At 34.2% G+C, this 13,578-nt stretch overlaps 2 protein-coding genes across 3 annotated transcripts; one reads left to right on the top strand and one right to left on the bottom strand.

Annotated features, from left to right (window-relative positions):
- The first annotated feature begins 3,453 nt into the window (after positions 1–3,453).
- Positions 3,454–4,356, top strand: LOC145089865 (uncharacterized). The gene has a single exon (XM_079028256.1). It carries the CDS (start codon positions 3,454–3,456, stop codon positions 4,354–4,356), a length of 903 nt encoding a protein of 300 aa, XP_078884382.1.
- A 3,758-nt stretch (positions 4,357–8,114) lies between these two features.
- Positions 8,115–10,310, bottom strand: LOC145087791 (thymidylate kinase-like). 2 transcript variants are annotated; one of them, XM_079025857.1, is made up of 7 exons: positions 10,103–10,310; positions 9,416–9,467; positions 8,969–9,298; positions 8,795–8,906; positions 8,651–8,710; positions 8,468–8,572; positions 8,115–8,378 (listed from the first exon to the last, which is right to left on the bottom strand). In XM_079025857.1, exons 2-7 carry the CDS (start codon positions 9,448–9,450, stop codon positions 8,262–8,264), a joined length of 759 nt encoding a protein of 252 aa, XP_078881983.1. In that variant the 5' UTR covers positions 9,451–9,467; positions 10,103–10,310; the 3' UTR covers positions 8,115–8,261. The 2 variants fall into 2 exon arrangements, with proteins under 2 accessions (XP_078881983.1, XP_078881984.1); XM_079025858.1 differs by lacking the exon at positions 9,416–9,467 and having other exon boundaries at positions 10,103–10,307.
- Between the last annotated feature and the right edge of the window lie 3,268 nt (positions 10,311–13,578).

Raw genomic sequence — 13,578 nt, 5'->3', positions numbered from 1 at the left:
CAAGAGTTTGAGGTTATTAAAGAGTTTTATGGACTTAGGGTTTGGTTTTAGGCTATTTTAAACCATGCAAAATGTAACATCCCGATGTTCAGGTACTTCTAAATGCATCCATATACTTTTATTTCATGTCAACTAGTCAAGTGGTAGCACCCTTGGGTATAATTGAGGTTTGGATACGACGTGTTGGAGGCACCAACACAGCGTGTCTAAGTATGACAAGGAGCGGGTTTTATTTAGGCAACACGACATGTTTCCTCTTAGAACACGGCGTGTTAACCACTGAAATGTAACTTGTGACAGTCTTCATGTTACGTTCATTTGCGGGTCTTCTTCATGTCTCTGGGTCCATATGATGACAAAACAGTCTTCGGGTAAGTCTTCTTTGGTTCACAAGGCATTGAGGTCTTCGGGTCCATCTTAGTTGAAGAGGGTCACTTTCTTGTTTCAACATCTACAATATTCCAAAGATCATTGCTTTTTCAAACATGCATACCCAAAACAAGTCTAGATTCCAACTTAGGTCAAAATGAAGCAATATCACTAAAAATCTCATGCATGAAACTCAAAATAGCATTAAACTTCAGATCTGAAACATATGATAGCAAGGGGACCTTAATAATCCATAAAGTTGCCAACTTTATGGACATGGACTCAATGCATTCTACTCAACCTAACATGAAGAAATAAGAACAACAACCTAGATCTATTATGCTTAAAAGAGAAAGGTTGAAGCTTGACAACTTACAAAGGTCTAGCAACAATACAAGATGATGGAAAGAATCTTGCTTGCTCCAAACAATACACCAATGGAGTCGTCTTCTTCAAGAAAGAGCTAAAAAACACCCACAAAGGCCCAAATGAGCTCAAAATCTTCAAAAGAGATTAGGGTTACAAACTCAAAGGTTTAAGAGTGATAGAGATTAAGGGTGGGCAACCCTAGCCTCCCTATTTCCTTTAAATAACCGATAAATTAGAGTTTAATGTTTCAGCCACTCGCCACGTCATGTCCAACAATGCCATGTCGTTAGGGCTCATTAAAGTCTCGCGAACATTCTAGCATAGCCACGTTGTGGTGATTGGTGAGCCTTCACCACGTTGTGGTCAACAACTCACGAATTATTTACAAAATTTTACCTTAGAGAATTCGGATGATACAAGCAACAACCCAAACAAACATTAAATTTATTTTAATTTTGATTCTTGTTGGCTACTTGAATTAGGGGTAGATGTTAACTGATTTGCAAAATCCATAATTGTTTTGTAAATTAGAACTAGTAACAAGCATTAAATTTATTTCCAATGAATGATTTTAATGTGAGCCTTACTTACATATTCGCTCTTGAGCTTATGATGAGTATTGCATGTTATTGGGAACATTCACACAAAACTTAATACAATCTTTGGATTTTTATCTAAAAGCTTATTTAGACATTAATTAGAAGATTATGTTATTTTCAAAGAGCTTGTTTTGAATTTGACAACTTGGTTAATGGAAAGTGTTAGATTTTGTTAATGTTTTCAAGTACCAACTTAGATGGAGTTGAAGTTAATGTCAATTCATAATTGAATTGCAATACCTACATAGTCAAACATAGGACTGAAAACTTTACATTTTTGAATTCTCTTTCAGCTTATTATTTCTTCAATAGTTTCTTTAATATCTTGCAAACATAAGTCACCCCTTTTGGTGACTAATTTGTACCTTGCGCAAAAAGATATAGACCTTAGTGTTGTATCTTTGAGGATCAACCTTGCTTGCATTGTACTATTTTTTACTGTATTATAGCAATGTATTTGGAGTTTATTGTACCTTTATTACTTATTGGGTTTGACATCCTAACAATATATATTTTTGATTCATTATGTTTTCCGAAAGGATTATAAGCCATCATCTAATGGCTCACATGATGAAACACAACAAGCTCTCTACCATTAGAGATATGAGTTCGAATCAAGAGGACATCATTTAGAAGTGGCTATGGGTAAATGTGTTGGCATCCACAGTGCATTGAACACTATAGAGTTCAATAGATTGTCACATCATTTTTTTAAATTTCATACAACTCTATCAATTTTTTTCTACAATGCATTGAACTCTATTAAGCTCAATAGAAAATTACAAAAACTAATTTATAGTAAATATTTAAGAATTAAAAACTTTCATTTTCCTCATTGAAGAGCTCAATGGCCATGGAACTCCAAATACATTGAATGTCAATGTGACATCTCACTATAATAGAGTTTAATTCATTGAATAACAAATATATTTGACATCTCATTCAACTCTCTCACTAAGGGGGTGTTTGGATAGGGAAAAAATAGGTTGCTTATTGTTTATTGCTTAATCCTACCGCAATAAGCAAATTTAAGTGTTTGGATAAGAGTCTTTAAAAATCAGCTTATTGCGGTAAGAATAAGCTAAATAAGCTGATTTTAATAAGCAAGAGAGAGAATGCTTATTGTTTATTGGTCATTTTACTCATATAAATTGTTTTGTTTGTCAAACACTTAACATGTTTATTGTTTATTGTTTATTCCCACCGCAATAAGCTAATCCAAACATATTTTTAAAAAATCTTTATTCTCACCGTAATAAACAAATAAGCAATAAGCTAAAAACTATTTATCCAAACACCCCTAAATTCACCATTTGTAAATGTTTTTTTCATCCTCAATGAAAATCCCCTCTCACCTATAACCTCAAAACCAGAAAAACCACTACGGCCCGTGGGCATATTTGCTTCGGAAAGATTATAGTAGAATTTGATATTGTAGTTAAACTTCTAATGTTTCTAAAAAAGATAATAATAATAAAACGATAACCTACATATATGTAACGGTCCACATTAAAAGATGTTTAAACAAAACCCATGGAAGATACTTGTCCAAAGAATATCTAATATAATATAATTTGTTTCAAAAACGATATTCATAATTTTTAGAGTAGCCGTTTGTTTTATTTACAGTTTTATACTTCATATATATTCATATAATATCAACTGTGACTTAAACAAGGCGTAAATTTTGAATAAATAAATATATCCACACGTCACACGCTCCTTATCGGGCGCGTACAACAGATAAAAAAAAGGATTTGAAATATAGTGATAGGGGACACGCGTCTCTTGTCTGACAAAGAAGCACTTACCGCTTTGTTTCATGGCAAAGCATATACGTGTCCTTATTTTATGGGGAAGTGCTCTCCGGTACGTGTTGTTCTACTGTTCGCCAGCCAATCAGCTCACTCACACGCTTCTTTTTGGTTGTGGGACCCAACAATAATCTCTAACAACCAATCACGGCCTCCTGATGCTATTTGTTGCCTTAGACACGTGTAACCGGCGACCGATTTTCATCTTAATCCATCATGATTGCCCTCCGCCCGGGATTATTTCCGGTTTCTTTTCTAGAGAGAGAGAATATAGATGAAGAGATAAAGCTCGGAAGGTAGGTATGGATGGTGGAAAGAGGCGCGTTGACTCCCGATGCGTCGCCACCGCCGGTGGCAAGGATAATCTGATTATCGACCAGATCATGTTGAAGTACCGTCCGATCGCTCCGAGGCCGGTTACTGCTGAGAGTTCCGGTCAGTCGTTACGGACGAAGGATGGGATGCTTAAGAGGAAGAGAGTGAAGAGGAAGTACGTGAGAGTGAAGAAGAGGAAGAGTAACGCGACTGGGTGTAGTTTGACGATAAACGATAACAAAAGCAGCTGGTTCGATTTGGAGAAAGCTGTTGCGATGCTCGAGGATTCCAAAGGAAATGAGCTTGTTGTTTCAGATCCGTTGCAGAACGTTTCCAACTGGATCAGTTTCGATTTACCTGGTAACAACAGAAAAGGTTTTATGAATAATTTAATTGATTCTGCTCCGTCGAAGCAATTGTCATCAGATCTGCATGGCGTAGATCTGGCGATGGCGATGCAGCAAAGGAAGGTAGTGGAGTCTTGGATCACTCTGGAATCGGTTACCGGTACGTGTGAGGATCGGAGGTTGTTAGGCTACACGGATGAAGAGATATGGAAGAATCTAGAGAGTGATAGCTGTCCAGGTTTCATATCGAACAGTATCGATGAGGTCCTGTGGGTGAATCCGGCATACCGGAGGATGCTGGATCTGAATTCAGAAGGTCGAGCACCGGCGACAGAGGTGGCGGTGTGGCTGGGGGTAAAAGTGGAAAAATCCATGGTGGTAAAATACCTGCCAGCTTTCTCATGCAGAGTCAGAATTGTATACCGATTATCTGAGAAGAAGACGCAGATGGTGGTGCCCTGCGACGTCTGCAAGATGGATTCCGGTGGCTTTGCATGGCGGCTGGATGTCAAATCTGCCTTGAGTTTGGGGCCATTGAATTAATTAACTAATTCGATCAAAATCAAAAGGTAACTTGATCAATCGAATTAAAACTTTATACCATACCTCCATAATCAAGTATATAGATCAGAGAGATGCATATACCATGAGAAAATATTGAACTCGGTTGCTATCCGTATCAAATTCTACAGATATGTTGATCCAACTTAACCCATCGTTGCTGAAAATTGCTCAATCTATGAGTTTTCAACGATTGATTGTGTTCAATATTCTCTTTATATATATCTGCATATGATAATAATTGAATCACGGATTATTGTCAGCTACAGTATAAAATCTGTAACAAGGTTAAGAACAAACTGGCTGCTTTGTTCAAGCTTCAATTAAATATAGTATTTATGATCTCAATGTCAATCTCAAAACTGGAGATTTCATATATATGTTAAGATATATTAAGTTGCATTTCTTTCTTTGCTGACCTTTATCTTGCTAATTAATGTAATATATGGCTTTATATGATAAAGAATTAATATATATGCAAGATTTGATATCATTACCTGAAGTGTATCCATATACAAGTTACAATATATACAGTACATAAAATATTTATGATGATTTGTTTTTGACACCAAGTAGTTTTGTTTTAATGTGCAATAATCATATGAAGAAATTAATTAGACTCCCTTGACACCATTATTTTGTATATATATATATATATATATATATATATATATATATATATATATATATATATATATATATATATATATATATATATATATATATATATGAAACAAATTCAGAAGTAAGGAAAAAGAAAGCATTTAAGCATGTATATATGACTTTAGATATGAGTTATATATAACCGGCTAAAACTATACAGCTAGCTAGAATGAACATACCTGAGAAACATGAGAGGACACAAGTATGAAAATTTTGGTCATGGTCGGGGGCATGAGCCATGAAGACTTTTCTCTTTGTGACATATTTACCATTTGTTATTAACAGAAGAAGCAACTACATATATATATATATGAAATCGATCGTTTAGTACATTTTATAGTTATGAGACATAAAAAGACTAGTGCTAGGTGGTAAAGAGATAGCGATAAAGCTATCATTATAAAGTTAGAAATTTAATTTGAGAAATTAAGAGAATAATACACAAAAAATTTAGAAAGGAGTGTCATTTGACCAAACTGAACACCATTGATGTCTTTAAAATCCAATGATCATTGGTTCCAGATTTTCTTAGTATTTCTTTTTTATGCTTTAATGAACACCTCTAGAGTAAGTATGCCATTTGGATTTGATTTCTTATATATTTACTTCTCCCTAGTATTCCCCTCTCATTACTATAACATCACATCGTTTTCACATGTCATCACATAGTATGATTCATCAAAAAATAACATTTAATTGTTGCTTATTTAATCGTTTTCGATAATAACTAAGGGATTGTTTTACTAAGTTCATAAATTAACACATTTCAAGATCGCCAAACACTCAACTTAAAAGTTAAAAGTCATAATGTCTTATAATAATATAACAAACTATTTTATGCATACAGACTTGATAGAAAATAGAATAGTATATGATGATGTATTTTTATGCATAAACTGATTTATCTACTATGACTGATCTTATATAAGTTACATCTAAATTATGTTTGTTGAGGAAGTTATTTTATAAATAAGTGGTTACCCTCCACGTGAATTATCACTTCAGTCTTTACACAAAGTAAGTGTACATCATTGATCATGCTTGTATGTTTTATATAGAAGTTACATAACTTGGTTAAGAGAGATAGATATGTATAAACATATATGTTTACCTAACAAATAAATAAACAAGGATCACTTATCCATAGTTTTGATTTGATAAGATCACAGAGATTGAGGTTGTCACATCTGGACACTTGTTTAGGTAACATTGATTGAAAATATCTCCCTAACTTTGTTTTAAGAACGTTTTCGATGATGAAAGCTTTTTTTTAGCTTATTAGTATTTGTCTTTTTTATTAGATACTTAAAATTATATGAACATGCGATTTATTATTATTGATCATTCAACGTATGTTAAATGGTTAATATATTTTTATACTTAGTTCATCTAATCTTTTATTCTTTAATTATATTTTATTTTATCCCTTAATTATGTTTTAGTTTTAGATATTTATTTCTTTACTAATTAATTGTTTCTACTACAAAAATAATAATAATTCATTCATGAGGCATAAGTTTTATATCGATTATATAATATTTTCAATCTTTATTTTTTATTTTTATAACTATGACCTAATAAATTTTTTTGAATGTATATAAAATAAAAATCTGACATAGTTGTATTTATATTTTTGTTTGTTGTGAAATTTTGTTGAGAAAATAACTAATTAACTAAAAAGGTTTAATAGAACATTTTAAATAGATGCCGTATGATGCGGAAGTCTCACGTACGGTTCCCCGAGAAGGGAGTGGCTACCTACTGGAGCTTCGATAATAAATTAGTTAAATATTTTTTAAGAAAAAAAAACTATTGAAAAAAAATAATTGTTAAAGAAATTAATTTATCATAAATTAGTGTTAGTGGAATGATGAGTTGGTCATTTTTAAGTCATAATATAACTTAACCATTCAATTCAATACTCCAATAATAGAGATGCATACCCTAAATCCCAGCTTGGCCCGCCAGTTTACATGTATAAATATTGGAATTCTTTTTCCAGCAACAAAAAACGCATGAGTAATATGCAACTCAAGCCTTTTTTTTTTTTTTTTTTTGATATTTTTAAGTTTCTAAATAACATTAGATATTATTTAACGGGAATGTTAAGTCTTAAAATATTAAATCTTAAACTTCTACGAACCGTGACAAACCATATTGTTTGTAAGGTATGAGATAACAATTATATATATATATATATATATATATATATATATATATATATATATATATATATATATATATATATATATTCTATTGGTATTTATTTTTATATACATAATTATTTTAAGATGACATTTTGTTAAAACAAATACAAACATTAAAGTCATAGCAAAGCTATTTAAAACCTTAGCTTTTGACCCATGTTTTGAAAACTGGACCGGACCGACCGGTTAGACCGGTTCAACCGGGAACCGGTCCCAGATCAGATTCTTAAAGACCAAAAAACCGGTATTCGTGTGAATCGGTGAAAACCAATAAAAACCAATCCGGTTGAACCGGTTAAAACCAGAAATTTTAAAAAATATTTATTTTTTTTCATTTTTTGTATTTTTTATATAATTAAATATAGTTATGACATCATCCGATTTTTCCGGTTGTTAAGACCGATCTGACCGGTTGGACCACTTGAACCATCGAACCAATAAGACAACCGATTCGGTCTTCGGTCCGATTTTCAAAGCCTTGCTTTTGACACAACCTACCTAAAACCTTAGCTTTTGACACAACCTACCTGACGTAAGTCATTATATCATAACCCATTTTATTTACTTTATGTACTTGATGTTGAACAAGTATAAAGTAAGAAATATATACCCAGTATAGATGAGGGACAGATGTAGCCATCTTGAAACATCTGAAAAAGTAAATGTGGGCCCTTACTTAATTGAAAGGGAAAGGAATAGGATCCTGTGTTGTATATTTGACAGATGTCATACGTGAATAATTAAAGATACACCACGTACCACCACTGTCACTATCAGTAGGTGTGACCATGGGATCATTCAATATACGAAGACTCTCTCTAGGTTCTCATTCCCTGGCCATAAAAACAGATCAAGTATACGATAGCTTCAAAGTGGAAACCGATAACTTTCGAATCATTTAAAATTTAAAACATGACAGCTCATAATTTGAAAGAAATTAGACAAGATAAATGATGTAGCAGCGACTAGTCATATATGATTATTCAACACACATTTCCCATGGCATAAATGAAATTACTACGACAACCAGAGGTGAGTAAGTGGTTTCCCTTTTTGGCAAGAGACTACACAATCTAAAACAATCTCCGTCATCTGTTTCTCAACATCTTCCAAAGGGAGGCATGCATCGATTATCTGTTATGAAAATCATGACCATGTACATCAGAATCAAATTCAAATGTGAAACAACAAAAGCCTTAATTTTAAAACAATTTTTTTGTTACCTTCCAAGATGGATCACTAAGCATCTCATAATACTTGCCAACATTCTTCTGAAACTCCAGCTGCTCATATCTCTCGCCTCCATAACCACCTCTTTCAGCAGCTTTCTACAAAATCCCATCATACCATAAACATATTGCCAAACAAAAACCCATCCATAAAAAAATTTAAAAAATAAAAATTACTTCCGGAGGTATGTTGAGGTACATAACCAGATCAGGTGCCAGCAGTCCTACCTCAGGAGCCTGCACCACCACAACAACAGTGTGTTTCAAAAATCACTAGCAACTTGGAAAATAGGATTAAGTATTTAAGCCTATGAATCTGACCTTACACCATTCGATATCAAGTCCTTTGGCAGATGAGAAAGCCACACCTGAATAAGAATACCGATCAACAATGAGGGAAGTCCCACTTTTAAGCTTAGCCTCCATCAATGATCTGTATAAGAACAACAATCAAATCAAGAATCGTTTCAGATGCACCATGAAAGCAAACACAACCTTTTCTCCCAACGATTTGCACTGAAGAGTAGATGAATTGTGTGGTCATCCAACTGAGATTGATTGGTAAGATAAGAAGAAATCATTTTCCCCACTGCAGTATCTCTATCTGGAAACCGCCATGATTCTACAGGATACCCAAGACTATTCAAGTGTGAAAGAAGCCTTGCAGACTGTGAGGTCTTCCCACTTCGATCCAAACCTTCTAGAACAATAAGAGCACCTCTTGCATCACTTTGCCCAGTACTTTCCATGTCAACTTTTTGGGAAGAACACTTGAGTGAAAACCGGAGGTTTAATGATCGTTGTACAGTTACAGCTCCAAAATTTCTACAGTGAAAAATTTTTGTTTAGTTGGAATCCATATATTTTTTTTATCATTTAGCGTTTTTGCACGTCTTAACCTCATGATGCATAAGTATAAACTAATAAGATATATCAACTTACAAAAACTTAGACAGAGTGAAATGGCAAGCATGCATGTTCTTCAACCTCTTAACTGAAGTTAAATATTTAAAAAATCATCTTCAGATAACAAAAAAAGGATAGAAATTATACTTTTTGAATGAACATAAAGTAAGCATAGCTTGTAAACTGAGACATACATCACGCAACAGGTTCAGTATGTTAAACTTGACTACAGATTACCTGTGACCTATTGAAGTGAATACATGTGTTTGAGTGCAAATAACTACAATTTTACCAAGTAATTCATTCTCAATTTTGTAAATCTCATAAATTTTACTTGCATCAATTAAACAAAGTATGTAATGTAGTTAGATGATAATAACAGATATGTTTCTTTGTGACATTTTGTCGAACACCTGGTGGTTGCTATTTATTTAACCAGGTGAAACACCAATTTCTTAAGCATCAATATGATAAGATCCGAGAATGGTACTATGAGAAATGATATGCAAGTGTTGTAGCCCAAATCTTATTACCAATTGAATCGAAGGAATAATCCCTCTCTCAAACTAGACTAAACTAAACTAAACGAACATATAAAGTCAGATCAACAAATTAACCGAAATAGTAGTTGACGATCAAAACAATTCGGCCACACACACTGTTGCATGTCTGAACAAGAAATAAGTACATAGAAACTAATGAAGAGATTAGTGGTGTGGTTACCTGGACAAAGGAAATTGGAGTTTGGATTAGAGAGATGAAAGAGCAGAGCAGACCATACCAATCGTAAGAATCAAGAAAGGCACGAGTTTGAAACTTAAAGCATTTTCGAGGGAGATTTGAAAATTTTAAAGACGGAGGTTGAGAAAATTGGGGATGGCGCCAACTTCTGTCTTCTTCTGTCAGTCTTGTACTTTAAGAACCAACGCGCCTAATTTTGATCATCTCATTCTCATTTCTTTAAAGCATTTCCACAATTGTTGATCGGTTACTTTTGGTTTTTGTTATTGATTAAAAAAAAAAAAAAAAAAAAAAGACAAAACTTCAAAAATAGTCCTTCTGGTTTTCGAAAATATCAAGTTTAGTCCCTAAGTTCAAAAAACATCACAGATGATCCATGTGGTTTCAAAACTTTTAACATTTGGTCCTTTCGCCTAACTCCGTCAGCTTTTAGCCGTTAAGTGAAGGGCATTTCTGTCATTTCACTAGCACAGGGACCATTTATGAGGTTTTGCCTTATTAGAGGGTCATCACCACCTCACCTCCTTTTCTCTCCCTCCTGTCAATCTACTGCACAAAAACGAAGAAAGAAACAGGGACAGCCAACGGTTGGCCACCCACCGATGACCCCCACCGTCGTGAACCACCACAAACGGCCACTCTCTCTCCCCCATTGTCGTTGCTTGCACCTTTGAATACCGGATTAAAACAGTCATACTGGAGAGCACCTCCAACCACCTCTTCCACTAAGCTTATTATCGTTTTCGGCAGTCACTCGGATGTTTCCGGCGTTATCCTTCTCGTTAGTCCTTGTGGCTATTCCATGTCTGATTCCCCCATCGTAAGTAAACCTAGTCATGGAATGGAATTCCCAAATTCCGGTAACCAAACTCATTCATAATTTCATATTCTGTTATTGTATAGGTCCAAATTTGGGCAAGCAACAAAATACACAAGGAAGAAAGATCGTGTTTCAGAAAATGGGATGTGAAATCAATGCTCACATCTTCGCCGGAGCTTTGTGGTCCGGAAGAATCCAATACTCAAACGCCTCGCCACATCAAATTCGACTTCCGAAATCCTGTGCGATGTCGTATGATTTGGATAAAACTGAGTATCCATAATGAATTTGAATCATTACAAGAATGAATTTGGACAAGATATTAACAAGGTATGAACACTGACTTATTAACGAGTTGTTAGCAATTTTAAGGGCAACAATAAAGGGATTGATGTATCCTATGAAATACTTTGAGAAAATGTTAAGGCTAGCAATTGAGAAAACGGGGACTGATGAAAGTGCACTCTCAATAATTATGGCTACACGAGCTGAATTTGACATGAAAATTTATTGACTTTTGTTGCACACACCAACTGTTCGGCAGATTGATCCAAAGAATAATCATTTTCTAAAATGTTGTTTTTTGATTGGATTGTTGTACAAATTGTAAACCCAAATGTGCATATCGACTCTCTACAACATTACACAAGAAGCCATGGAGGGGAGCTGGAGAGGTGGACAACCGGTTTTTCCGATGGGCTCTTTTCCTCGACTGTTAGCTTATCTCACCGGAGTTGTGGCTTCGGGGAAAGCAGGGGTCGAGCAAAACAATAATAGAGGATGTTTGGGGTGATGCCTCTTAACAAGAGTGAGAGAGAGAGAGAGAGAATTTATTTCATTTTTTCTTTTCTTTTTTTTAATAAAAAAGTTAAGATAATAAGAGAAAGCCTCATAAATGGTCCCCGGGTATTTAAGTGACGAAAATACCCCCCACTTAACGGTAGAAAGCTGACGGAGTTAGGCAGAAGGACTAAGCATTAAAAGTTTTGAAACCACAGGGACCATCGGTAAGGTTTTTTGAACTTAGGGACTAAACTTGATATTTTCGAAAGCCATAGGGACCATTTTTGAAGTTTCGTCAAAAGAAAATTACCAACTTATTTATGGAGTAAATTACACGAATGATCCTCATGGTTTAGAGTAACTTGCGCATTTGATCTCTAACTTATTTTTTTAATTCAGAAGGTCCTTGTTGTTTGTTTTTGTTACGTGTTTGGTCTCTGTCTTACCTAAAAATATTATTTTGCCCTTGATTTTTTAACTTATTTAAATAAACACACCTCCAACCCCACCCCTCTCACCTTACCTTAACTACCCCACCATTTTTCTTATTTAAATAATAGTCTTTTTAGATAAGACAGGAACCAAACGCGTAACAAAAACAAACAGTAAGAATCTTCGAGTTAAAAAAATAAGCTAGGATCAAACGCGTAAATTACCACAAACCAAAGGAGACCATTCATGTAATTTACTCTTATTTATGAATCTAAATTTGATTGATGTTCCTTTTTTTGTATATAATAGTTATTACAAATGGTTGCATAATTATGGGACTTATCATAATGATTGAAAACTAAAAAAATATATAAAGAGAAAAATTTTTCATTATTGTTTTTATAGATTTTTTAAACGAAGGTTAAAACAAAATTAAAAATTAAAAAAGGTTCCTATAGTTTGATTAAATTCACAGTTTCAATCGAACTTTCCAAAAGTTGATACAAAACATGATTTTGGTTTTGAATTTTGCGGTTTTGGTCCTAGTTAGTTTAAAATAAATATATTACCATTTTATAATTTATTTTACCTTATTGCTTCTTCTCGTTTAAGATTGCTACCCCCGTCTCTTCCCCTCCCCACCCTCCTCATTGTCGTCACTTCGGTAAGTATCCAAATCCCCTTCCCCCATTGTCGCTTTCCCTTCCCTCTCTTTCTCCCTAACCCGTCCATCGATTATAAATTCTAGTATGGTGTTTATTCACCAAGTCATTCAAACAAATTCATTTTGTTAGAAGGGAATAAGGTCCATCTAACCTCTTTATAGATCTAATATAAAGCAGTTCAACATCTATTGTTTTACTACTCAATTTGCCTCTACGAATGGAACTTATACTGGTCCTTGACTATCTCAAGGCATTTTATGAGGACACCCTGTTGGGTCCATTATGTGTTGCGTCTTGGGCTCGGTCCTTAGCCCAGTTTTGTATCGGATTGGGTCTGACCATCCATGATTTAATTATTAGGGTTTAGTATTTATAGATGCTTGCATGCATCTTTGTACGTAGCTGTTTAGTCGATCATTCAAAGCGATCATTGTTTTATTGATTGTAACCCTAAAAGCCTCTATAATGGAACTTCTTCATCGAGCTCTGTTGAGGCGTGAATCTATTGAATCATTCAGCTCATTATTGATTCATTCTCTTGTTTGTTATTTTGTTTGCATTATTTTGATTAATCTGTGTAAGATCTAAACGATCAAAGAGTTTTTCAACTCATCAATTGGTATCAGAGCGGGAGGCTGTGTAATTCATACACATCTCTTCTGTCAAAGAAGTGATTAGGGCTCATTCCACATTCATTGATCTTTATTGAACCGTCACTCCATAATTGACGTGTCTCATTAATTATTAATTTTGCCCTA

Source organism: Lactuca serriola, chromosome 2 (genome assembly GCF_051521515.1).
Source record: "Lactuca serriola cultivar US96UC23 chromosome 2, Lser_US96UC23_V15, whole genome shotgun sequence".
NCBI lineage: Eukaryota > Viridiplantae > Streptophyta > Magnoliopsida > Asterales > Asteraceae > Lactuca > Lactuca serriola.
Note: the sequence above shows the minus strand (reverse complement) of the source record. Positions and strands in the feature narration are given on the sequence as shown.

Bases quoted from the DNA above. Each gene is read 5' to 3' on its own strand.
- LOC145087791 (XM_079025857.1), bottom strand. From the start codon at position 9,450: ATGCATGCTTGCCATTTCACTCTGTCTAAGTTTTT. The intron at 8,711-8,794 runs GTCAGATTCATA...GTGGTGGTGCAG, and splicing joins TTGATATCGAATGGTGTAAG to GCTCCTGAGGTAGGACTGCT. The intron at 8,379-8,467 runs GTAACAAAAAAA...TTTTCATAACAG, and splicing joins TTAGTGATCCATCTTGGAAG to ATAATCGATGCATGCCTCCC.
- LOC145089865 (XM_079028256.1), top strand. From the start codon at position 3,454: ATGGATGGTGGAAAGAGGCGCGTTGACTCCCGATGCGTCGCCACCGCC.